Source organism: Pleurodeles waltl, chromosome 4_1, assembly GCF_031143425.1.
Source record: "Pleurodeles waltl isolate 20211129_DDA chromosome 4_1, aPleWal1.hap1.20221129, whole genome shotgun sequence".
Taxonomy (NCBI): Eukaryota; Metazoa; Chordata; class Amphibia; order Caudata; family Salamandridae; genus Pleurodeles; species Pleurodeles waltl.
The window spans coordinates 675,687,619-675,713,124 of record NC_090442.1 but is presented as its reverse complement, the minus strand read 5'-3'; the positions used below and the strand labels follow the sequence as shown (position 1 = coordinate 675,713,124).

At 42.2% G+C, this 25,506-nt stretch overlaps 1 protein-coding gene across 50 annotated transcripts in view; it reads left to right on the top strand.

Moving 5' to 3' along the window:
- Positions 1 to 25,506, top strand: part of CELF2 (CUGBP Elav-like family member 2) — a 986,198-nt gene that overhangs the window by 891,508 nt on the left and 69,184 nt on the right. For 28 of the 50 annotated variants that reach the window (XM_069229233.1, XM_069229249.1, XM_069229230.1 and 25 more), the window contains one exon: positions 20,724 to 20,858. In XM_069229233.1, the coding sequence (XP_069085334.1) occupies positions 20,724 to 20,858 (135 nt within the window). Of the gene's footprint in view, positions 1 to 2,305; positions 2,396 to 20,723; positions 20,859 to 25,506 lie in introns of all 50 variants that reach the window. The other 22 variants (XM_069229207.1, XM_069229199.1, XM_069229209.1 and 19 more) reach the window with 1 other exon arrangement.

The window sequence follows — 25,506 nt, the reverse complement described above, 5'->3', positions numbered from 1 at the left end:
TCACACTTCAGGCAGTGGGTGCAAGTCTTATGAGGACCCACACAAAACACCGCCCTACTGAGATTGGTTAATTCAAGCTGGTTTATATTCAGCAATTTTTTTCTGTTGTTTCAGCATCTGGAAGCAGGATAAATTCTGTTAGTAGCAGTATCTGCAATGATAACATTGTCCCTGGCATTAACATTGAAACTGTGTGAGATAGAAAAATTAACAGAATCCTTTGAGAGAATGTCTCACCACAAATCAGAAGAGATCATGGATGCAACAGTGGGTACTACTTACATTGAAATATGGGGACAAGGGATTCTGATCCATTTAATAAGGGAGCATTTGGCACAACTGTATTGCAAGGTAAACCATACATTTTGTACATTCACACATGAGCTCATGTCTCTACAGAGATGCAGCTGCAACTGTGGAGCAGCACAAGAATAAATGTCCCACGAATGTGCTAATGGTCCTTATGAGAATGTTCAATAACCACCCATCTGTCACTTTTTAACAGGCCTGATTGGCAAGCGCGTGTAACAACTGACATCTGTTCTTCCTTATTGATATGCAGATTTATGGTAATTGCTGTGAACAATAAGACACAAAATTACCTGAGGTGAACATTAAATTAAATTTTCATGCCCCTGTTCTTATAAATATATATTTTTTTGAAATCTTAGGTTTCAGGCAGACATATTGTGCATCTGTTTTAGACCTAATTTAATTGTTTTTTTAATCTGCCAAGTAAAAAATGAAATCTGAGTTCTGGCAGCTCCCAGCATTTGCCAGGCTGGTGATAAATACACTTGATAAATAAACATTATTATTTTAAGTTGAATGCGTTTTAAGCAACCTCACTGCAGTATTAAAAATGTGAAATGTATAACATTGTTGACAATTCATCTCCTACCCCTGCGGTATTTCTCAACACCATGATATCTCCTAACCACTCCAGGCCCATTTATGCCCTTTCTTTGAGTTTATTTTTATCAAGTGACTAGTCTGTGTTCCTTGAGCTAGGGTGCCTACACCGAGATCCCTCCCAGGTAGAAATAGTTTATGGTGCATAAGGCAGCATATTAACTTACAGCCACAGCCGGTGCTCATGGTGGAATTCCCATTTATGATTGTTGGTGGCTCTGGCCATGAGTAGCAGATGAATCTGTTTCATTGGGACACTGACTTAAGCTGGAATTTCCTTCTGTGAACGACTGTCGTCAAATTGTTTAGTCCAACTGGTTCAATGAAGCTGCTGTTGGAAGGACTAGGATTGGTACCTTCTTTTCTGCTCTGCGGTGGGGTGGAATCATCTTGACACCCTAGACTTGGGGACTATCAGGGATTTTCACTATATGCTGCTGCAATTAACTCCACTGCTCCTTTCAGTTCCGCTGACTCTGGTGCCGGATCTCCCTCTTGCAATGTCCACGGCACCAACCAGCTCAGTTTGAGCTCATGTCTTTAAGTTCAAAATACATCCACTTTAGTGTTACAGTAAGGTAGTCAATCTACAGCAATGTCTATTCTGTTGAGTTCTCCTCATTTGTGCAATTTCCCGATTACTCCCCATCAAAGTGGACAATACTCTTGCAATCACAAGACTGACATAGGCGCCATTACAAGAAATCTGATCCTGTTTGCATTTTTACATTAAAAATTAATGGGCTGGATAAATGTATTGAAGCATCACTACAAATTACTGCAACATTCAGGTAATTAGGCAGCGTTATAATTGATAAACTTTTCACAAAATGTTTTGCTGAGAGCATCGCTCTTGCATCCGTTCCTGGTGCATCTCCCTAATCTTCAGTGAACTTTAACGCTTGCTGCATTTCCCCATTTCCCAATAGCAATGAGAAGTGTTCACTACCTGTTCACACACGACTGAACACGCAAGTCATTAGGAACCAAATAAAATTTAGAGTGAAATCAAAGTAACTTGTTTTGGGTTATTAATTTAGAAGCTGCAGTCAAGCTTCTGTGGCTTACAGACGTTTTGCTGACAAGTGATCCTGTGTCATTTGTTACACTTTAGCCAGAACTGACTTTAAGGCCAGCAACACTTGGCATTAATGAACTGATAGTTTGTATTCCATTGTGAGTATTGGCTTCTCATCTTAGGATGCTAAGTGCTGTTGTGTCCGAAGGCAGGACTGGTTCATGGTGCAACACATGGCATGGGCCAAGTAGCAGCTGCAGTAGTAACATATATACATATGTAACATATTCTGTTTGTTAAGTTTTGTTTTACATTTGCTGAGTTAAGTCGAAGCCAATTAACCTGAATCCACCTGTACAATTCTTTATGTTCCAGACTTTAAATCTCCATGGAACACGAGTAACCTGTCATACCCGCAACAGCAGCAACACCAACACAGACAACACTTAATGCTGCAGGAACAAAGTACTAAGATACCGCAGGGTTCAAGGCTCTGCTTTGTTTTGTTTTCTTTTGAACATTGTATTTCCCTGTGCCTGACGCTTTTTATTAATGTTATAAGTGCAGATATATTATTTGTGTGTGTGGGAGTAAAGGTAGACGAGGGGCTGATGAAACCTACATGTAACGAGAAATGGTAAACGCTCCCTTTTCTTCCTGCATTGTACTCTTCCATAACAATCACCAACTTCAGAGCCAAGGAAATTGGCAGAAGGCAGGTCGATTGGAGATGCTCTGGTTGGCAGGCAGCATGTGATTCATAGGGATGGGGGGCGAGGGATGCCAGCCAAACAGGAGCTATTGACTGAATGGTGTCTGGTGTGGCTTTTGAAACGTGTGCCTGGAAAAAGTCCTTCTGTTATGAAGGTGGGTGACTGAATATATTGAACGTATCTTTAATCATTATTCTTTGCTGAACACGAAGTACATTGCCCTCCCCGGCAGGCACCGAGTTTGGGAGGCAGTCCTCGAAGATGAGTAATTTTGTGGACATTGAAACTCCATCACTGACACCAACTGTGCCTCTGTGGTTTTAGCACTAATATGTGACATCTTGCTGCTGATATTTCTAATCTGAGCAGACCAGGGGCTCAAAATACCTCTTCTGGGAGGACAGCAGATGATCTATCCCACAAACCTCTGTGGGATGCAGTCTGTGAGTCTGTGTGCAAATTGATAAACATAAAAAGTGAGGAGCCTCCCACATACTGTTTCAAAATTATTCAACCTGTGACAAACATGTGTTCGATGGCATATGTTGCTGCAGATACACATGTTTCGCACAGTCCGCTGCCTGGTGTTGGGCTCGGAGTATTACAAGTTGTTTTTCTTCGAAGAAGTCTTTTTTGGTCACGGGACCGAAGGACTCCTCCCTCTTCGGCTCCATTGCGCATGTGCGTCGACTCCATCTTAGATTGTTTTTTTCCGCTGTCGGGTTCGGACGTATTCCTTTTCGCTCCGTGTTTCGGTTCGGAAAGTTAGTCAGAATCTCGGAAGAAAGCGTCGGTATTGTTCCGTTCGGTATCTGGATAGTTAGGTACATCGACACCGATCATCGGAAGACTTTGGGGTAGCTTCGATCCCCCATCGGGGCCTGGTCGTCCCGACCGCGTGCGACATCGAAGCCGATGGAACGGACCCCGTTTCGTTTCTGCCCAAAATGTCACAGTAAGTATCCTTATACAGATCAGCACTTGGTCTGTAACTTGTGCTTGTCCCCCGAGCACAAGGAGGATACCTGTGAGGCCTGTCGAGCCTTCCGGTCCAGAAAAACACTCCGGGACCGAAGAGCCAGGCGTCTACAAATGGCGTCCACGCCGACAAAACAACGTTTCGACGACGAAGAGGAAACATTCTCGGTTCCGGAATCAGAATCCGGAGACTCCGACGTCGAACAACAACAACAAACAGTGAGTAAGACGTCGAAAATTAAAACCATCGAGAAGACAAAAGCCCAGGGGACGCCACTGCCAACAGGCCATGGCTCGACCCATAAAACCGGCGAGCCGTCGGAGGCGCCGAAAAAGGGCACGCCCATAGCGAAGACACCCGACTCCGGTCGAGGGACCGCCATGGAGCAACCTCGGAGCCGAGATAGCGGCTCCGAGAGGCAAAAACAAGATGCCGGCACCGAAAAACATCGGCACCGAGACACACTGCCGAAAGCCACAAAAATTCTGTCGGTGCCGAAGCCGAAAAAAGATTCTCTCTCGGCGCCGAAAAGTTCCACACCTCCATCCTACACAGAGGAACAAGGAATAAGTGGCCAGATGCACAGATTTGGACAAGAGCTCCAAAGTGTAGAATCAGACTACACACAAAAGAGACTGTACATCCAGCAAGACACAGGGAAGATATCAACCCTTCCCCCAATAATGAGAAAAAGAAGGATCGGACTTCTCAAAGATGACGCACAACCACAAGCCAAAGTGGTTAAAAAAGTCACGCCTCCGCCCTCTCCACCACAACAGGCATCGCCGGCACAAACACCGCCACAAATGCACTCACCAGCACAAACTACCATAAGTCAAGATAATCAGGATCAAGATGCTTGGGACCTATATGACACCCCAGTGCCGGACAATGATCCCGATTCATACCCCACAAAGCCGTCACCGCCAGAGGACAGTACCTCATACTCGCAACTGGTGGCTAGGGCAGCAGAATTCCACAATGTCCAACTGCATTCCGATCCTATAGAGGATGATTTTTTATTTAACACCCTCTCGGCTACACATAGCCAATATCAATGTCTCCCAATGCTACCAGGGATGTTACGGCACGCAAAACATTTTTTGAAGAGCCCGTAAAATCAAGAGCCATCACCCCAAGGGTGGATAAGAAATACAAACCACCACCCACAGACCCAGTGTTTATTACTTCGCAGTTACCACCTGACTCCGTAGTAGTAGGGGCAGCTCGCAAAAGAGCAAATTCCCATACATCTGGCGACGCCCCACCTCCGGACAAAGAAAGCAGAAAATTTGATGCGGCAGGAAAAAGAGTAGCATCACAGACAGCCAACCAGTGGCGCATCGCAAATTCTCAAGCGCTGCTGGCCCGATATGACCGCGCACACTGGGATGAGATGCAACTTCTCATAGACCATCTTCCCCAGGAATACCAAAAAAGGGCGCAGCAAATAGTTGAAGAGGGACAAACGATCTCAAACAATCAAATCCGCTCTTCAATGGACGCAGCCGATACTGCAGCGAGAACAGTCAACACTGCTGTCACCATAAGGAGACACGCTTGGCTCCGCACTTCAGGCTTCAAACCTGAAATCCAGCAGGCTGTCCTTAATATGCCCTTCAACGAGAAACAACTTTTTGGCCCTGAAGTGGACACAGCCATTGAAAAACTTAAAAAGGACACAGACACGGCCAAAGCCATGGGCGCACTCTACTCCCCGCAGAGCAGAGGCTCTTTTAGAAAAACTCCATTTAGAGGGGGGTTTCGTGGCCAACCCACAGACACCACCAGCCAACAAACAAGAACCACACCATATCAGGGTTCATTCCAAAGGGGAGGTTTCAGGGGATATAGAGGGGGTCAATTCCCAAGGAGTAGGGGAAGATTCCAGACTCCAAAAACACCTCCACCTAAACAGTGACTTTCAAGTCACACAACCCCTTCACTCAACACCAGTGGGGGGGGAAGACTAAGCCAATTCTACCAATCTTGGCAGCAGATTACAACAGACAATTGGGTATTAGCAATAATCCAACATGGCTATTGCATAGAATTCCACAAATTCCCACCAAACATCCCTCCAAAAACACGCAAAATGTCACCACAACATTTAGAACTTTTAGGACTAGAAGTTCAAGCACTACTGCAAAAGGATGCAATAGAGTTAGTACCAGTACAACAAAAAAACACAGGAGTTTACTCCCTGTACTTTCTAATTCCAAAAAAAGACAAAACATTAAGACCAATATTAGATCTCAGGACACTAAATACCTACATCATATCGGACCACTTTCACATGGTCACACTACAAGACATCATTCCACTGCTCAAACAACAAGATTACATGACCACATTAGACCTAAAAGATGCGTACTTTCATATACCGATACACCCTTCTCACAGAAAGTACCTAAGGTTCGTATTCAAAGGAATACATTACCAATTCAAGGTGTTGCCATTCGAAATAACAACTGCACCAAAAGTATTCACAAAATGTCTAGCAGTAGTAGCAGCACATATCAGGAGACAACAGATACATGTGTTTCCTTACCTAGACGATTGGCTAATCAAGACCAACACAGTAAAAAAGTGCACAAACGACACCACATATGTCATACAAACCCTTCACAAACTGGGTTTCTCCATCAACTATACAAAGTCACACCTCGAACCGTGTCAGACACAACAATATCTAGGGGCAACCATCAACACATCAAAAGGAATTGCCACTCCAAGTCCACAAAGAGTGCAAGCATTCCACAAGGTAATAAGTGCTATGTTTCCAAACCAAAGGATACAAGCAAAATTTGTGCTAAAACTTCTAGGCATGATGTCATCATGCATAGCCATTGTCCCAAACGCAAGACTACACATGCAACCCTTTCAACAGTGCCTAGCATCACAATGGTCACAGGCACAGGGTCAACTTCAAAATCTGGTGTTGGTAGACCGCCAAACATACCTCTCGCTTCTATGGTGGAACAGCAACAATTTAAACAAAGGGCGGACATTTCAGGACCCAGTGCCTCAATACGTTATAACAACAGATGCTTCCATGACAGGGTGGGGAGCACACCTCAATCACCACAGCATTCAAGGACAATGGGATGTACACCAAACAAAATTTCATATCAATTACCTAGAACTGTTAGCAGTATTTCTAGCGTTAAAAGCCTTTCAACCCATAATAACACACAAATACATTCTTGTCAAAACAGACAACATGACAACAATGTATTATTTAAACAAACAAGGAGGAACACACTCAAAACAATTGTGTCTCCTAACACAAAAAATATGGCAGTGGGCGATTCACAACAACATTCGCCTAATAGCACAATTTATTCCAGGGATCCAAAACCAACTAGCAGACAACCTTTCGCGAGACCACCAACAAGTCCACGAATGGGAAATTCACCCACAAGTTCTGAACAAGTACTTTCAAATTTGGGGAACACCCCAGATAGATTTGTTCGCAACAAAAGAAAACGCAAAATGCCAAAACTTCGCATCCAGGTACCCACACCGCGAATCACAAGGCAATGCTCTATGGATGAGTTGGTCAGGGATATTTGCATACGCTTTTCCCCCTCTCCCTCTCCTTCCATATCTAGTAAACAAGTTGAGTCAAAACCAACTCAAACTCATACTGATAGCACCCACATGGGCAAGACAACCTTGGTATACAACTCTAGTAGACCTTTCACTAGTACCGCATGTCAAACTACCCAACAGACCAGATCTGTTAACACAACACAAACAACAGATCAGGCATCCAAACCCAGCATCATTGAATCTGGCAATTTGGCTCCTGAAATCCTAGAATTCGGACACTTAGACCTCACACAATAATGTATGGAGGTCATAAAACAAGCTAGAAAAGCTTCCACTAGACACTGCTATGCATCTAAGTGGAAAAGATTTGTTTGCTACTGCCATACCAATCAAATCCAACCATTGCATGCCTCTACAAAGGACATAGTGGGATACTTACTACATTTGCAAAAAGCGAATCTCGCTTTTTCATCTATAAAAATACACCTCGCAGCAATATCTGCTTACCTACAAACTACTCATTCATCGTCTCTATTTAGAATACCAGTTATTAAAGCATTCATGGAAGGGCTAAAAAGAATTATACCACCAAGAACACCACCAGTTCCTTCATGGAACCTTAACATCGTCTTAACAAGACTCATGGGTCCACCTTTCGAACCCATGCATTCCTGTGAAATGCAATATCTAACCTGGAAAGTCGCATTTCTCATTGCAATCACATCCCTCAGAAGAGTAAGTGAAATACAGGCATTTACCATACAAGAACCATTTATTCAAATACACAAAAATAAAATAGTTCTAAGAACAAATCCAAATTTCTACCAAAAGTAATCTCACCATTCCATTTAAATCAAACAGTAGAATTGCCAGTGTTCTTCCCACAACCAGATTCCGTGGCTGAAAGGGCACTACATACATTAGACATCAAAAGACCACTAATGTACTACATTGACAGAACAAAGCTAATCAGGAAAACAAAACAACTGTTCATAGCTTTTCAAAAACCACACATAGGAAATCCAATCTCTAAACAAGGCATTGCTAGATGGATAGTCAGGTGTATTCAAACATGCTATCTTAAAGCCAAGAGAGAATTGCCTATTACACCAAAGGCACACTCAACCAGAAAGAAAGGTGCTACAATGGCCTTTCTAGGAAACATTCCTATGAGCGAAATATGTAAGGCTGCAACCTGGTCTACGCCTCATACATTTACTAAACACTACTGTGTAGACGTACTAAATGCACAACAAGCTACAGTGGGCCAAGCTGTACTAAGAACATTATTCCAAACTACTTCAACTCCTACAGGCTAAACCACCGCTTTTAGGGGAGGTAACTGCTTTATAGTCTATGCGAAACATGTGTATCTGCAGCAACATATGCCATCGAACTGAAAATGTCACTTACCCAGTGTACATCTGTTCGTGGCATTAGTCGCTGCAGATTCACATGTGCCCTCCCGCCTCCCCGGGAAGCCTGTAGCCGTTTAGAAGTAGATCTTAAATCTTAAACATTTGTACATTTGTAAATAATTATTATAAACTTTTTATGTACATACGTATTCACTCCATTGCATGGGCACTATTTATAGCAAACAACTCCACCCTCACCCTCTGCGGGAAAACAATCTAAGATGGAGTCGACGCCCATGCGCAATGGAGCCGAAGAGGGAGGAGTCCTTCGGTCCCGTGACCAAAAAAGACTTCTTCGAAGAAAAACAACTTGTAATACTCCGAGCCCAACACCAGGCAGCGGACTGTGCGAAACATGTGAATCTGCAGCGACTAATGCCACGAACAGATGTACACTGGGTAAGTGACATTTTCATTTCCCAGCAACATCTAGAAAATTCTAAATTAGACCTCAAATCAAAGATTCTATGCCACACAGGGGCACAGCTATCAATAATGCAACAGCCGAACTGCCATTGGGGGCACATAACTGCACCCAAATTCTGTCTTTTGCTATGCAGCCACTGGACAGGCTGGCATTTACCTTTGCTATGTCACTGATCCACCTTTACAAATAAAGTTTAAGGAACACTTTAAGCAACTTTTGCCTTTTTCAGAAGGAATAATCTTTCTGGGCTATGATAATTGTGTTCTAACTAGAATTTAGGTAATAGGCACGCAACAAGTGGTACCTACATTTTTTGTATCACTTCTTTCTTGAATCAATAGTGGCTAGGTAGGGCTGTAAATAACCCTATCCAGGTCTCTATCTATCTCTTTCTCTTTCATCTCTCTCTCTATGAGTGTTTATATATATATATATATATATATATATATATATATATATATATATATATATATATATATATATATATAGAGAGAGAGAGAGATCGAAAGATGGAAAGAGCAAGGTAGATGCAAACCCTATCCACGTCTCTCTTTCTTTGGGTGTCTCTATCCTTCTCGCCCTCTCTCTCTCTCTCTCTCTCTCTATATATATATATATATATATATTTAACTACCTACTGGCAGTTGCCAGTAGGTAGTTATAGTTAGGACCGTGTTTCCATAGAAAAAGCGATTTTTGACTTGCCTATATCTTTGGCACCATTTGACGAATCTTCACAAAAGTTTCCTAAAAAAGTGGCCCGGTGGTTCCTGTTGTGCACGGAAAGTTTTGGGGTGATCCGTTAAGCGGGGGCTGAGAAAAAGGGGGCTAAAAAAACATTGCGTTTCCCATGTTAATTCCCATAGGACCTGTCAGCATGTCTACAGCCTGAACCACTGGACGGATTTACACCAAATTTGTCAGAAAGCTAGCTGCTGGTACGTAGATTGTGCTTTTTATTATTTAGTGTAAATCTGATCAGTAGTTTAGGAGATATTTAAGGGCAAATAAATTTGTATATCCCTGGCCGCAGTTTGAGAGAGCAGTGACATTTATGGTCTCAACAAGAGATTGTACAATATTGTAAGATACACCTTCAATGCGGCTACTCACTGCAGAGGCTACTGTGTTGTACATTTCTGCTGTGACATCTAAAGATAAATATTTAGATTAGGATTGTAAATTAACCCACAGCAAATGGATGAAAGGACAGCACCTTATTCCTTTAGGCATGCTGAGGCAGTGAAGTTATCTCCAAGGCTCTCTTTAGTGTGGAATACAATTGGTTATGGTATCAACACATACACCATTTTATAGTTAACCAAAACAGTTGCATCGGATATAGTTGACTGCCCCTTTGCCAAAGTCATTCATCATTATAAGCAATATTTGCGCTGAATCCCTCCTTTCCATAGATGAAAGAATGAATTCTACATATCCAGAAGTTTGAGAATCATTATGTATAGTAACTGCCATCTCCCAAATTTCCTGTATGACGTAGAACTGAAGATATCATATATAGGTTGCATAGACACATTTGAGTTTGGCTTTTCTGCCCGCCAAACTCCTGTGGTCAGGTTGCTGGCAGTGTGGCCGCTTTCTCCCGGGCCCTATTACAAGTTTCCTGCTGGGTCAGCGGGCCTCGCCCATAGGGGAACGACCCACAACATTGACACCAGCTCATAATTGAGCGGACGGCAATGTTACGGTGCGTAGGGTGCAACACGGTCTGTCATTTTACTGTCTGCATAGCAGACAGTGAAAATTGCAACGGGACTGTCCATGGGGGCCCTAGAATTGCCCATGCCAAGTACATGGGTAGTGCAGGAGACCCCATAGGGCCCCCTTCACACCGTCTCCACCAGCTTTTACATGGCAGTGCAACCAAAATGTAAAAGCTGGCAGAGAGGGGGATCACAATCCCCAGGGTGGCGCAGCATGCAGTGCTGCCTTGGAAGATTAGGACCACCAGCACTGCCAGTCCCTGCGGTGGAGGGAAACTGGCAGTGCTGGTGGTCTGACCGTGGCCAAACCACCATGGTCATATTGTGATCATAATGTGGCGGTCTGACCGCCACCAAAACGGTCGGACCACCTCTTTGGCAGCAGTCACACCGCCACCGCAGCCATGGCAGTTGTAATTAAAGCCAATGTCTGTCTTGCAAAACACAGTTTGGGATGCATTCAGACTTGGCTGGAAGCACACTAGTCTTGCAGTGCAATTAGGACTCCTCTGACAACCATTTTGATGTGGTCCTGAGATGCTTTTAGTTGGTGGGTTCTTCTCAAGGGAGCCATGGAAAACATAAAAGATGTGTCCATGGCCACTGACAAAAACGAGCATATGAAGGGCCCACCAGGTGGGGACATGAACATACTTTCGTCCACTTCCATTGACTTTTACTGGGACATGTCTGCAACCCTATCTTCATATATTGTGCCAACACCTCATCACCAAACGTGTTCACCTCAGAGCATTCTTCAATAAAAATTGCACGCAGAAAGCATAACATATCATTGTTATAACACTATTTGAATATATCTCTGGCATTTCAGTTGCAATTTGTTAAATCCATGTTATAATTTCAGTGCCAAAGGGCTGCAGAAAAAAAGAGCCTACATGTTTGTGTTTAGCTTATGCTAAATCGAAAATGTACCTTGTGCAAGGTGAAAGAAATCTAGTCCATTTTAATACTCCAAGATGGTAAGATTAAGTTCAATTTATTCAGATGCCTAAATATCTAAAGTTACAAAATCAAATTCTGTTTACCAGCCACAAAGGATCAACATAAGTTGTTAAAAAGTAGTGAAACTCACAGCTTTATTTCAGAGTGTATGCATGCCTATCACATTTAATAACTCTGATAAATAATCTACATTCCTCCAATCTCACCCATCCAGCCGAATACCATTATCCTAAATCCCATCCAAAATGCAGGTCAACCAAATCTCAGTTGCCTCTCTGAAATATTGCCCACTGGGAGTCGGTTACGCTCAAGCATACGTATTTGAATTTTGGATTTGATCCATGGGCCTGTACTAAATAAATTTACTGCATTTTAAGAGAATGGGATTCAGAATAAAGTTGACATTCCCTTTAACCAAAAGAAGAAGGGGGGGTGGGTGACCATTTGATCTGTTAATTTAGTGAAGCCATTTGCCATATGAATGCCCTACACCTGAACGCATGATTCACTCTAACTACTGTTCTACGGAATTAAACACCATTCATACATCTCTTTCCATTGTTAAAATCAATAGCAACAACATCTACTAATATACCATATGCACCACAATCTCTCTTGTCTCATTTAATTAAACTACTATGGATGAAAAGATTAGTTCACCCCTGTTGACACTAGAACATTTGGCCAGCTGGTCTTAGTTTGAGCAGGGCTGCGTCACTGCATGAATTGTAAAATAAATGGAACTGCACAAGTTGTACATGTATTGAGCACTCGCAAAGAGAGTCGTTCTGATGCTTCCTATTTTCTAAAATGGAATACACTGTGCAAAGTTATTGTATATATTTTGCTAATTTTATAGCTACAAATGCCAGACCATCAATTTTAATGTGTTTTAGGATTATGACAATATTTCTATTATAATCTAGTCTTATGACTGTTGTTTTGGTGTTGATATGTTGAAGGCGTTAATATTTATTGAAACAAAGGAAGTTTGGACATGAAAGCGTAGTTTATTCACACACACACAGTCAAATTACGTCATTGTGAACATTTTTAAAGCAATAGCACGCAAAAGAGTAGAGCTTCAATTAAGGTTTACGTTCATAAGTAAAAGGGGATTTCTGAGTGAAAACAGAATAAAAACAATTCACTTTTGAAATCGGGTGCAATCGAAATTTAGATGAGCAAAACACAAAATATTGTTTAAGAAACAATGTGTCACAAATGAAGTAGCTAGGAAACAAAAAGCAATGAATACAAATATATTAAATGATAGAGACTAGGTATTTGCTTGGTGACACTCCTAACATTTGTCTTCATTTAACAAAATGTAATGAGTGCTTTCTGTAAGTACAAATCACACTTTCTAAAATTGTCAAGCTACATTAATTGTCCGGTACAGTCATTTGTTTTAAGCTTTTGTTTTAAGGGATGTACACTTACACCATTATGTAACATACCAATTTTCTGAGACTCTTTCAACTATTTTTATTAATTTCATAGTTCAAGTCTATTAGCCACCAACAATGACTAGTATCAAACTATAGTCACAAAATGCCCTATCTTAATATGCCAATACCAAATGTAAACAAATGCAGGTGAATTCAAATCAAATAATGTTCAGAAGAAAATAATAATGAAGATTAAGTTAGTACTATTAAAATGCTGTATAATTTAGTCTATTTTAACCTCGATGTTTATATATGATTTCGTGTACTTTTAATTCTAGTGATGAACTAGGCAAGTGACGAATATGGCTGATGATTTATTTTAAATGTGTCAGGAGAGTGGTTTAAATGTGTTCACTAAGATAACCCCACCCATTCTTTGTACAGCTATAACTGAACTACGTTAATGAAATTTATAACCAGTATGGTGGTGAAAAAAATGGAAGCAAACATAAATTACGAAACAGTGAAAGTAACTATATTGTGGCACTGTTTTAGCCTCCTCATGAATTTCAGTGACAAAAAACCTATTCTTTGTCAGGAGAGGCACAAACTTGTATTTCTAGAACAGAATCGCAGCAGGATAGAGAAGTAGCGAGCCTGTATTGTTCCAAAGCCACAAATAATAAAATGCCAGTGGTGGAAATGGGAAATACCAATATCAAAATTAGAAATAAAAAAATTCTAAATAGTGGGAAAAATCAAAAAAGGATTACTATGCCAGACCTAACAATTAAGTTTAAGCATATTTTAAAACACTATGTTCGATGGCATCTGTCGCTGTAGATACACATGGTATGCATGAGCTCGCCATCTGGTGTTGGGTCGGAGTGTTACAAGTTGTTTTTCTTCGAAGAAGTGTTTTCGAGTCACGGGGCCGAGTGACTCCACCTTCTGTGCTCATTGCGCATGGGCGTCGACTCCATCTTCGATTGTTTTCTTTCCGCCATCGGGTTCGGACGTGTTCCTGTCGCTCCGAGTTTCGGAACGGAAAGATAGCTGAAGACGGAAGATTTTCGACGGTATCGTTGCGATCCGGTTAGAGATAGACACATACGACGACGCGTTGAACATCGAAGCGCTTCGGTGCCCTTCGGGGTAGATTTCGGCACCCCGTCGGGGCCTAGTCGGCCCGACCGCGTGGAGGACAACGCCGATGGAACGGACCCCGTTTCGATTCTGCCCCGAATGCCACAACAAATATCCTTATACGGACCTACACTCGGTCTGTAATCTGTGCCTGTCACCCGAGCACAGCGAAGAATCCTGTGAGGCCTGTCGGGCGTTCCGGTCCCGAAAAACTCTGCGCGACCGTCGAGCGAGAAGACTGCAGATGGCGTCCACGCCAAAAGAGCGTCGACAGTTCGAGACAGAAGAGGAACAGGAGGAATCCTTTTCCATCCAGGATTCAGACTCCGACGAGCTACACTCTACAAGAACTGTGAGTAAGACGTCGAGATCAAACCTTAAAAAAGGAAAGAAGGCCCAGGGGACGCCACTGCCAACCGGCCATGGCTCCACCCAAATTCTCGGTGACCAACAATCGGCACCGAAAAAGGCCCATTCAGTGTCGAGATCGTCCGACTCCGGTCGAGACACCGGCACGCAGCCTCCTCGAGACCGAGAGAGTGCTAAACAGAAGCATCGACACCGAGAGTTCGGTGTCGACACGGATCGACGCCGAGACAGTGGCGCCGAAGACCATAGAGGCCCAGAATTTTCGGCACAGAAAAAGAGGAAGGTTACCTCGGAGCCGAAAAAACAATCGACAGGGTTTTCGGAGCCGAAAAAAGCGACATCAGACCCTGTTTCTGGCTCCTACACTGAAGAGCATTCTATGTCTTCTCAAATGAAGAAACATAGATTTGAACAAGAACTGCAATCCACTGACGTGGATCACACGCAAAAGCGTATCTTTATTCAGCAGGGGACTGGGAGGATCAGTACCCTTCCACCTGTCAAACGAAAGAGAACGCTTCAGTTTACTCCTCAGCAACAAACAGCACAAAAGGTAACACCTCCTCCCTCGCCTCCACCTGTAACTCCGGCTTCGCCAACTTACACCCCGTCACATTCGCCAGCTCACACCGCCATGAGCCACGATGACCAAGATCAGGATGCGTGGGACTTGTACGACGCACCAGTGTCTGATAACAGCCCAGACACATACCCAACTAGGCCATCACCACCGGAAGACAGCACAGCCTACTCACAAGTGGTGGCTAGAGCAGCACTATTCCATAATGTGGAACTACACTCGGAACAAGTAGAGGATGATTTTTTATTTAACACCCTCTCCTCAACCCACAGCTCCTACCAAAGCCTGCCGATGCTCCCAGGCATGCTACGCCATGCAAAGGACATTTTCAAGGAGCCAGTTAAAAGTAGGGCAGTGACGCCTAGGGTGGACAAAAAGTATAAGGCGCCTCCTACGGACCCCGTATTCATCACCTCTCAGCTGCCACCAGACTCTGTGGTGGTAGGGGCTGCCAGAAAACGGGCAAACTCACACACTTCTGGGGATGCACCTCCCCCAGATAAAGAAAGTAGGAAGTTCGATGCAGCCGGGAAGAGGGTTGCTGTCCAAGCAGCAAACCAGTGGCGCATCGCAAATTCACAAGCGCTGCTAGCGCGATACGACAGAGCCCACTGGGATGAGATGCAGCATCTCATTGAACATCTCCCAAAAGATCTGCAAAAAAGAGCAAAACAGGTTGTTGAGGAGGGTCAAAACATTTCCAACAATCAAATACGCTCCTCCATGGATGCAGCAGACACGGCCGCAAGAACCATTAATACGTCGGTTACCATCCGTAGGCACGCATGGCTCAGAACGTCTGGATTCAAGCCAGAAATTCAGCAGGCAGTGCTTAACATGCCAGTAAACGAGAAACTTCTGTTCGGTCCGGAGGTCGACACAGCCATAGAAAAGCTCAAGAAGGACACTGACACTGCCAAGGCCATGGGCGCACTCTACTCCCCGCAGAGCAGAGGATCTTATAACACCTTCCGCAAAACACCTTTTAGAGGAGGGTTTCGGGGTCAGGCCACACAAGCTAGCACCTCACAGTCCGCACCACCCACCTACCAGGGACAGTACAGGGGAGGTTTTCGGGGCCAGTATAGAGGGGGGCAATTTCCTAGGAATAGAGGAAGATTTCAAAGCCCCAAAACCACTACCAACAAGCAGTGACTCACACGTCACTCACCCCTCCCACACAACACCAGTGGGGGGGAGGATACATCAATATTACGAAGCATGGGACAAAATAACTACAGACACATGGGTCCTAGCAATTATCCAACATGGTTATTGCATAGAATTCATGCAATTCCCTCCAGACATACCACCAAAATCACAAAATTTATCAAAATACCATTCACAGCTTCTAGAGATAGAAGTTCAAGCACTACTGCAAAAAAATGCAATAGAATTAGTACCAAGCACACAAATAAACACAGGAGTTTATTCACTGTACTTCTTGATACCAAAAAAGGACGAAACACTGAGACCAATTCTAGACCTCAGGGTAGTAAACACATTCATCAAATCAGACCACTTTCACATGGTCACACTACAAGAAGTGTTACCATTGCTCAGAAAACACGACTACATGACAACCCTAGACCTCAAGGACGCATATTTCCATATACCAATACATCAATCACACAGGAAATATCTAAGGTTTGTATTCAAAGGAATACATTACCAATTCAAAGTATTGCCTTTTGGTTTAACAACCGCTCCAAGAGTATTCACAAAATGCCTAGCAGTAGTCGCTGCACACATCAGAAGGCAGCAAATACATGTGTTCCCGTATCTAGACGACTGGCTAATCAAAACCAGTTCGCTCACACAATGCTCAAACCACACAAATCAAGTCATACAAACCCTCTACAATCTAGGGTTCACCGTCAACTTTGCAAAATCAAACATTCTGCCAAGCAAAGTACAGCAATATCTAGGAGCCATAATAGACACGACAAAAGGAGTAGCAACGCCAACTCCACAAAGGATCCACAATTTCAACAGGGTCATTCAACACATGTCTCCAAACCAAACAATACAAGCAAGAACAATACTACAGCTCCTAGGCATGATGTCCTCATGCATAGCCATTGTCCCAAACGCAAGACTGCACATGAGGCCCTTACAACAGTGCCTAGCCTCACAGTGGTCTCAAGCACAGGGTCACCTTCTAGATCTGGTGTTGCTAGACCGCCAAACTTACCTATCGCTTCTATGGTGGAACAGTATAAATTTAAACATAGGGCGGCCTTTCAAAGACCCAGTGCCACAGTACGTAATAACAACAGATGCTTCCATGACAGGGTGGGGAGCACATCTCAATCAACACAACATAAGAGGACAATGGAACATACATCAAACAAAACTGCATATAAATCATCTAGAATTATTAGCAGTTTTTCAAGCACTAAAAGCTTTCCAACCAATCATAACCCACAAATACATCCTTGTCAAAACAGACAACATGACAACGATGTATTATCTAAACAAACAAGGAGGAACACATTCAACGCAGTTAAGCTTGTTAGCTCAACAAATATGGAAGTGGGCAATCCACCATCAAATTGGTCTAATAGCACAGTTTATTCCGGGGATCCAGAATCAGCTGGCAGACAATCTCTCTCGAGATCACCAGCAAGTCCACGAATGGGAAATCCACCCACAAATTCTGAACACCTACTTCACACTCTGGGGAACACCACAAATAGACTTATTTGCAACAAAAGAGAACGCAAAATGCCAAAACTTCGCGTCCAGATACCCACACAAGCAATCCCAAGGCAATGCCCTATGGATGAACTGGTCAGGAATATTTGCTTACGCTTTTCCTCCTCTCCCTCTCCTTCCTTACCTAGTAAACAAATTGAGTCAAAACAAACTCAAACTCATTTTAATAGCACCAACGTGGGCAAGACAACCCTGGTACACAACACTGCTAGATCTGTCTGTAGTACCACACATCAAACTGCCCAACAAACCAGATCTGTTAACGCAACACAACCAACAGATCAGACACCCGGACCCAGCATCGCTGAATCTAGCAATCTGGCTCCTGAAATCCTAGAATTCGGACACTTACAACTTAGCCAAGAGTGTATGGAAGTCATAAAGCAGGCCAGAAGGCCATCCACTAGACACTGCTACGCAAGTAAGTGGAAAAGATTTGTTTGGTACTGCCATCATAATCAGATACAACCACTAGAGGCAACTCCAAAACATATAGTAAATTACTTGCTCCATTTACAAAAAGCAAAGCTAGCCTTCTCTTCTATTAAAATACATCTTGCAGCAATATCTGCATACCTGCAAACTACATATTCAACTTCCTTGTATAGGATACCAGTTATCAAAGCATTCATAGAAGGGCTTAAAAGAATTATACCACCAAGAACACCACCTGTTCCTTCATGGAACCTAAACGTGGTTCTAACAAGACTCATGGGCCCACCTTTCGAACCCATGCACTCTTGCGGAATACAATTCCTCACCTGGAAAGTTGCCTTTCTCATCGCCATTACATCTCTAAGAAGAGTAAGTGAAATTCAAGCGTTCACAACACAAGAGCCTTTTATACAAATACATAAAAATAAGGTCGTCCTACGACCTAATCCAAAATTTTTACCAAAAGTTATTTCTCCATTCCATCTAAATCAAACGGTAGAACTACCAGTATTCTTCCCACAGCCAGATTCTGTGGCTGAAAGAGCACTACATACATTAGATGTCAAAAGAGCATTAATGTACTACATTGACAGAACGAAGAACATCAGAAAAACTAAACAGCTATTTATTGCATTCCAAAAACCTCATGCAGGTAACCCAATATCAAAACAAGGTATAGCCAGATGGATAGTTAAATGCATCCAAATCTGCTACCTTAAAGCAAAAAGACAACTGCCCATTACTCCCAGGGCACATTCAACAAGGAAAAAAGGTGCTTCAATGGCCTTTTTAGGAAACATCCCAATGCAAGAAATATGTAAGGCAGCCACTTGGTCTACGCCTCACACATTCACCAAACACTACTGTATAGATGTGCTATCCGCACAACAAGCTACAGTAGGTCAAGCTGTATTAAGAACTCTATTTCAGACAACTTCTACTCCTACAGGCTAAACCACCGCTTATGGGGAACTAACTGCTTACTAGTCTATGCATACCATGTGTATCTACAGCGACAGATGCCATCGAACTGAAAATGTCACTTACCCAGTGTACATCTGTTCGTGGCATCAGTCGCTGAGATTCACATGGACCCACCCACCTCCCCGGAAGCCTGTAGCAGTTCAGAAGTTACCTTCAATTTTGTACATTTGTATATATATTACTTAATCCTTTAATAGATACATACTTACATTTTTCATTGCGCGGGCACTATTACTATAGTACAACTCCTACCTCACCCTCTGCGGGGAAAACAATCGAAGATGGAGTCGACGCCCATGCGCAATGAGCACAGAAGGTGGAGTCACTCGGCCCCGTGACTCGAAAACACTTCTTCGAAGAAAAACAACTTGTAACACTCCGACCCAACACCAGATGGCGAGCTCATGCATACCATGTGAATCTCAGCGACTGATGCCACGAACAGATGTACACTGGGTAAGTGACATTTTCATTTTATATCATGTGGATGTTTCCTCTGTGACTAGTCTACCAATCAAGTGTTTGTTACATTAAAGAAATAATATTTTCCTATTTTAGGATTAAGAGATTACATAAAAGACTGCAAAAATGCAGTCTTTATGAATAGTGTTGTCAGTGAATGTAGAAAATAATAATTCTCCATAGAAAAATAGATATAATACAAAGGCGGAGCTTGATTTTGGAATTCATTAAATGTAAATCAGCATGTACACTAACAAAATCCTCTACATTTTGCAACAATAATGTCATGTCATTGATAATGAGCAAAAACTCTCTACGGAGACGAACGTTCTGAGGTGCTATAAGGTATGTAAATGATCTCAGAAAAAAAACAATTCCAAAAGCATTATGTTACTCAAGCACATTTTGATAGTATGCTAGAGAGACTGGAGGTTGTAAACTGAATTTATAAATAAATCTCAGTAGCACACATTAACAAAGTCATTTACTGGTCAAGATAACATGTCAAAATATAATTTTCTCCAAAAACCGCTTCATGCTAGATATCTCACAGAAACCATAAACAGTTACATTTCAGTATCCCTTTTTTTAATACACTGTAACAACTTATCTGCACCAGTTTGTCATTTCGGGTAGGTAGTGTTAATATTTGAAGTAAGGTTTACTTCATAACCACTATGATGGAGTGCTGACTGCTTTTTTCCTTGCCAACAAATTTAAAATTATCAATTTGATTGGAATTCAGTGATGCTCTAATTGCTGCTTTGAGTAGATCCAAAAGCTTCCTGGCTTTTTGGAGGCTAGAAGGAACTCTATGCCAACATCAAATGTAGCCCTGAAAAACATTACCGGAAATAAAATAGATTTCAAGACACTCTGGAATTTGCTCATGAAACTCTTTCTGAAGCTCTCTTTTGTTTCCTACGCAGGCATGAATGCTTTACAATTGCAGAATTTGGCAACCCTCGCTGCAGCAGCGGCTGCAGCCCAAACCTCAGCCACCAGCACCACTGCCAATCCTCTGTCGTCTACGACTAGTGCACTTGGAGCACTGACAAGCCCGGGTGAGAAGTGTACAATTTTTCAAAGTGTTTCTATTTTAAAATGACCTGTGAATGATCAAAAGACCAAGGAAATCGACATTTAAAATTTTAAATAGCAACGTGCTGTGGCAAGATGTTGGCAAGAGAAGATGTTACAGCATATTCAATAAAATATTCTGTTCTCATTCTATTAAATCTAAATTAATGATATTTTCATGCATTACAACTAATGATAAGAGAAAGACTCTTCTTTCAAAATATTGAAAACCCGCTGCAAGTTCTTGAGGCTTTAAAATATAAACTAGAAATAAATACTAGTGGAAGTGGGTGGTTTGCCATAACGTAGAGCTCCGATTTGTAACATATTGCTATCGTACAAATACAAGTATGTAAGCACAATACTAATATTATATTATATCTGGCTATATGATGCCAAAAGACATTATGGTACTGATATGAGGTGGGAAGAACTCCTGGGAAGGCCCCCTTCCTCTACTTCCATCCTCCTCTCCAACATGGTCACCCAGCCCTGCAGACCCTGTCCAGCTATGTCGATTGCTGACTCCTAAGCGAACACCCCATATCTTTTCTTTGACACTAATGGTCTTCCATTGCCGTCTCCTGCACATACCCCTTTCTCTCCCTGGTTTTTGTTCATATTCCCCATTAGTGCCACTGAGGTGAGGTACATGCAGCACCCCCTGGTTTACACCACCAATCTCCTACCGGTTTCCTTCTCAGTTAAGCCTGGTGAAATGTATATGTACTGTTGTAGATGTTCTCCCTGTATCACCATATTTTCGTCCGGTGTATTTTTCCTTTCGTGAGTGATCTGCCTTTGCTGCATGTGCTGTTCATAATATAAAACCCAAATAAATATTTTGCAAAGAAAGACAGAAGGGTATTGATAGCTTACATAGGTCAGTCATTATTACTTCAAAACTATTGCATTTAAATGAACAAAAGCAATTCATACAAAACATACATTAACATTCTATATGGTTCTATATGGTTCTCTAGTGCATTTTGAAACTGTGGTGAGAAACCATTTGAGCCAACAGACCATCATTATCACAGCAAAATCAAATTTGGAATTTGAAAAAAAGGCTAATTCTCAACCACATAGCATTACCAATTGTTTACCACATCCACCCCAAAACCGAAATGACCTTGGGAGAAACAATATCACTTGCCATTTTCAAAATACTGAATGACTCTTTCGAATAAATAAATATTTCGAACCTAGCTTGGAAGGCAACAGATCATTCCTCAACAATACCCTCAATATTTTGTAGTACATGGAAGGAACCACACTTGAAAGGGGCACAGTCCAGGTTAATATACTTTCTTGCACAGATTGCTTTGCATAAAAGATGGTTAACACTGGACTGCAATAATGCTAGACATTGTATCAGATCAAATTCTCCAGAGCCAGTTCAACACTTCACCTATGGATTTTTGATCGAGTAGCTTTCACCATAAAGTCAGAAATAAGCCTGCATCCTAATTTCATGTTGTTTTCCCTGCTTGAAGTATTATCAATATATTTTAATAACTTTTCGGGCACTTTTAATCGCCTGGCTAGATGTGTCTCCATTCGATATTTGGTGAAGAATGTTTTTTAAAGGTTCTGCAATGCTTCCTTCTTAATTGTAGTGGAAACCTTGCAGACCACAAATCTCATTGGAGACGTTAGATCAATGGGTCTGCACCTTACACAAGGGCCTTAATGTTGTAAAAAAAATAGGTTGACGTTTTTTCATGGATTTCAAGAATTTACACTGTTTAGTTAGTGTGGAATGATGCTCTTATTCTCTCTTCTATGCACGATCAAGGTGAAAACGATCACATTTTGCACAAAGCAATTCTCCCAAAAATGTTGCTTACAAAGGAAAACACCAACACCCATTCGGATTTACATTTTGAAGGATTTATGTCATATACATGCTGTGTGTCTTTCCTTGGACAAGATGCAGATTTTCCAGTCTGTGATGTGCAAGGATTACCAGTAACTCAGTTTAAAGCCAGAATCTCTACGCTTCATCAGTTGTTGTACATCATTTGATGGTTATAGAAGTGTCTGACTCGTTGCATTTTCTCACCCCTTTCCTAAACTAATTGCTCATAAGCCCCATTATCCACCCGCAAAAAGGAAACTTGGGAGAAATTGAGCTCAATTTCCTCCTGCTTCGCTCCTCATTCTTATAAATATGGCTGATGTAGGGTTGGTTCTTGGATGTTGTGTTTGTAAATCGCCCTATGTAGGTGAATATTCTGGGTGACTAGAAGACTTAGATGGCCACGGTAGCATTCACAATAGTGAAAGCATATTTTAACTTGTAAACTGAAAAGCAATAAACATGTTTTGACTTTGGCATGGGGGAAGCATTGGGTAAGTAAATACTTTCCAAATTGCCGTGATGTGTCATGTTCAGTGTGCTTGTAACAGTGTTGCAGGATTACTTGGTTTGTTGACGACTCAAGAGCAGAAAGCCTCTGTTAGTAGAAAAGGATTCTGATCTGGAAATTGTGTTTTCAGGGAGAAAAAGACAAAATCCTGATTTATAAAACTGTTTACTCAACTGTAATATATGTTTTGTCAGCTTTACCGTCTGTGCCCAGAGCCTTTATGGCCACAATACATGTGATTTGGCTAGCAGACAAGAGGGTGAATAATCCGGCCATGCTTGGCTTGATGAACATAAATAGGTGTTTCATGCACACCGTGTTGTGAGCCAGTGTTTTGGGAGTTGCTTTGGGTTCATAGTTCCACTCTGCAAATACTAATTTATGGAGAAACGGCTTCTTATAGAATAGAGTTAAGAGATAGGCCTACAAGCTGCCTGCAAATTCAGGCATTCGGGAATGTTAAATACATGTATTCCTCTTCCAGATACCTTGTTCACTTCCATTACTTTTGTGTTAGACTCCTTTTGCCTTCGGTTTTCTTTAAGGACGTTGAAGTCTTACATGAATTGCAAGTGTCAGCACTATGAAACAGCACTTTGCTTTTTCACGCCCGCCACATAATGCACACTTCTACCCTGTGGTGTTATGATGGCTACATGTTAAGCATGATTTCCATCCAAAAGTAAAGATGGAGAGCAGAGCATAATTAAATACCGGAGAATTACTTACTTTTCTGAAAATCAACATGCATTGATGGGTAGTACTTGCGTAGCTTGACATATAGGACGAGAAGCATTTGCATAAAGCACTTTATGTCTCATCGAGCCTCTCTCAGCTGGAGCCTTGCATCCAGACACTGGTCCAAATTCTGTCCAATAGGTGTTCAGCGTCACCTCACTGATAAGGGTCATGAAGGCCTGTATGGATCTTGGATTGTTTGCGCTCCTTTTCGGAGTGGCATCCATGACCCAATAGTTCAGGCTGGACTACTCATTTTGGGGCAATGACCAGACAGATTTGCATACGGGTGGTCTTAATATCAGCTAAAAAGCGACAGGTGGAATGTTATCCGGGCAAATCCCAGTGGTTAGGACTAATGTAAGCATTTCTATCCCATGGCCTTCAACACCAAAGCCCACCAGCAGTTGCAGAAAAATCTAGACTACCGTTTGCCCCAGCTAAATTCCTGATTACTGCAAATAAAGTTGCCAAAACTGTTTTGTGTATGACCGTTTCTTAAATTCGTAAATCTAAACTAAGAGGAAGGTTTGAGACTTGGTAGTAGGTAGAGTGCTTCAGCTGTCATTGGCATTTCTCTTTTGTGTATATTTATGCACATACATAAATTGCAAGAACAATCACAAGATATCAGAGGAAGAACGTGTGAATTCAGCATCATATCATAGTCTCTGCCTTTATACCTAGCTTTATCCACATCCATTTCTGTCCGACCATTGATTCACAGCCACCTCTCTCCAGTAGACAACTAGCCCTGTGACTTACCTCACTCAGCAGTGCTAAGACTATTCCTCGTGTCTTCATTGTAATGTCCAGCTTGCATTTTCCAGATGCAGTACATTTTAGCTTAATGTCGCAGAGCCTAAAAACAGAGCAAACCGAATTCCAAAGGCAGAATACCGCTTTTTAAAAAATGCTTTGTTTTCAACTTTTAATGTAGCATCTCTTCGGAAAGAATGAACAAGAACACCCCCTAAACAATCATCCTATGTTTTTTTTAATTGTGAATCTGTGACTCAGGCTCTGCATACCATTAGAGGCTCCCTGCAGCACTGCCACAAAGGCTCCCAAGCATCTCGGAGCTGGAAGCTCGAAAGGTTAGCTTTCATGTGCACAAAAGCAGCTTGAGCAAAGCGACGGCGTTTTCGACTCCCGCTTTGACAAAAGAGAAAAGAATAGTTTAAATTGCCCCTGGTTAAAATAGCTGTGTTCTATAATTATAAGGTACATTAGAATTGACAGGGAATAAACACGATTTAAATTAAATCAAGAAGGAATGGGAGCCGATGCTAGCCCTTTAGGACGGATATGCTGGCATCCGGAGCTCTGCTGATGTTCGCAACCCCATGTTCTAGGAAAAGGTCTGCATGGCTTGTTGTCCTCCCGAGAACGATAACAAGGTCCTTATTTCTCCTGTAGGCGAAATACTTTGGTCTGGGAACATTGAAACCTTGGCATTTTCTTTCTGAAGGTTCATAATGTTGATCTCCTGTGTCCTCCAACATCAGACAGTGCATTTTTG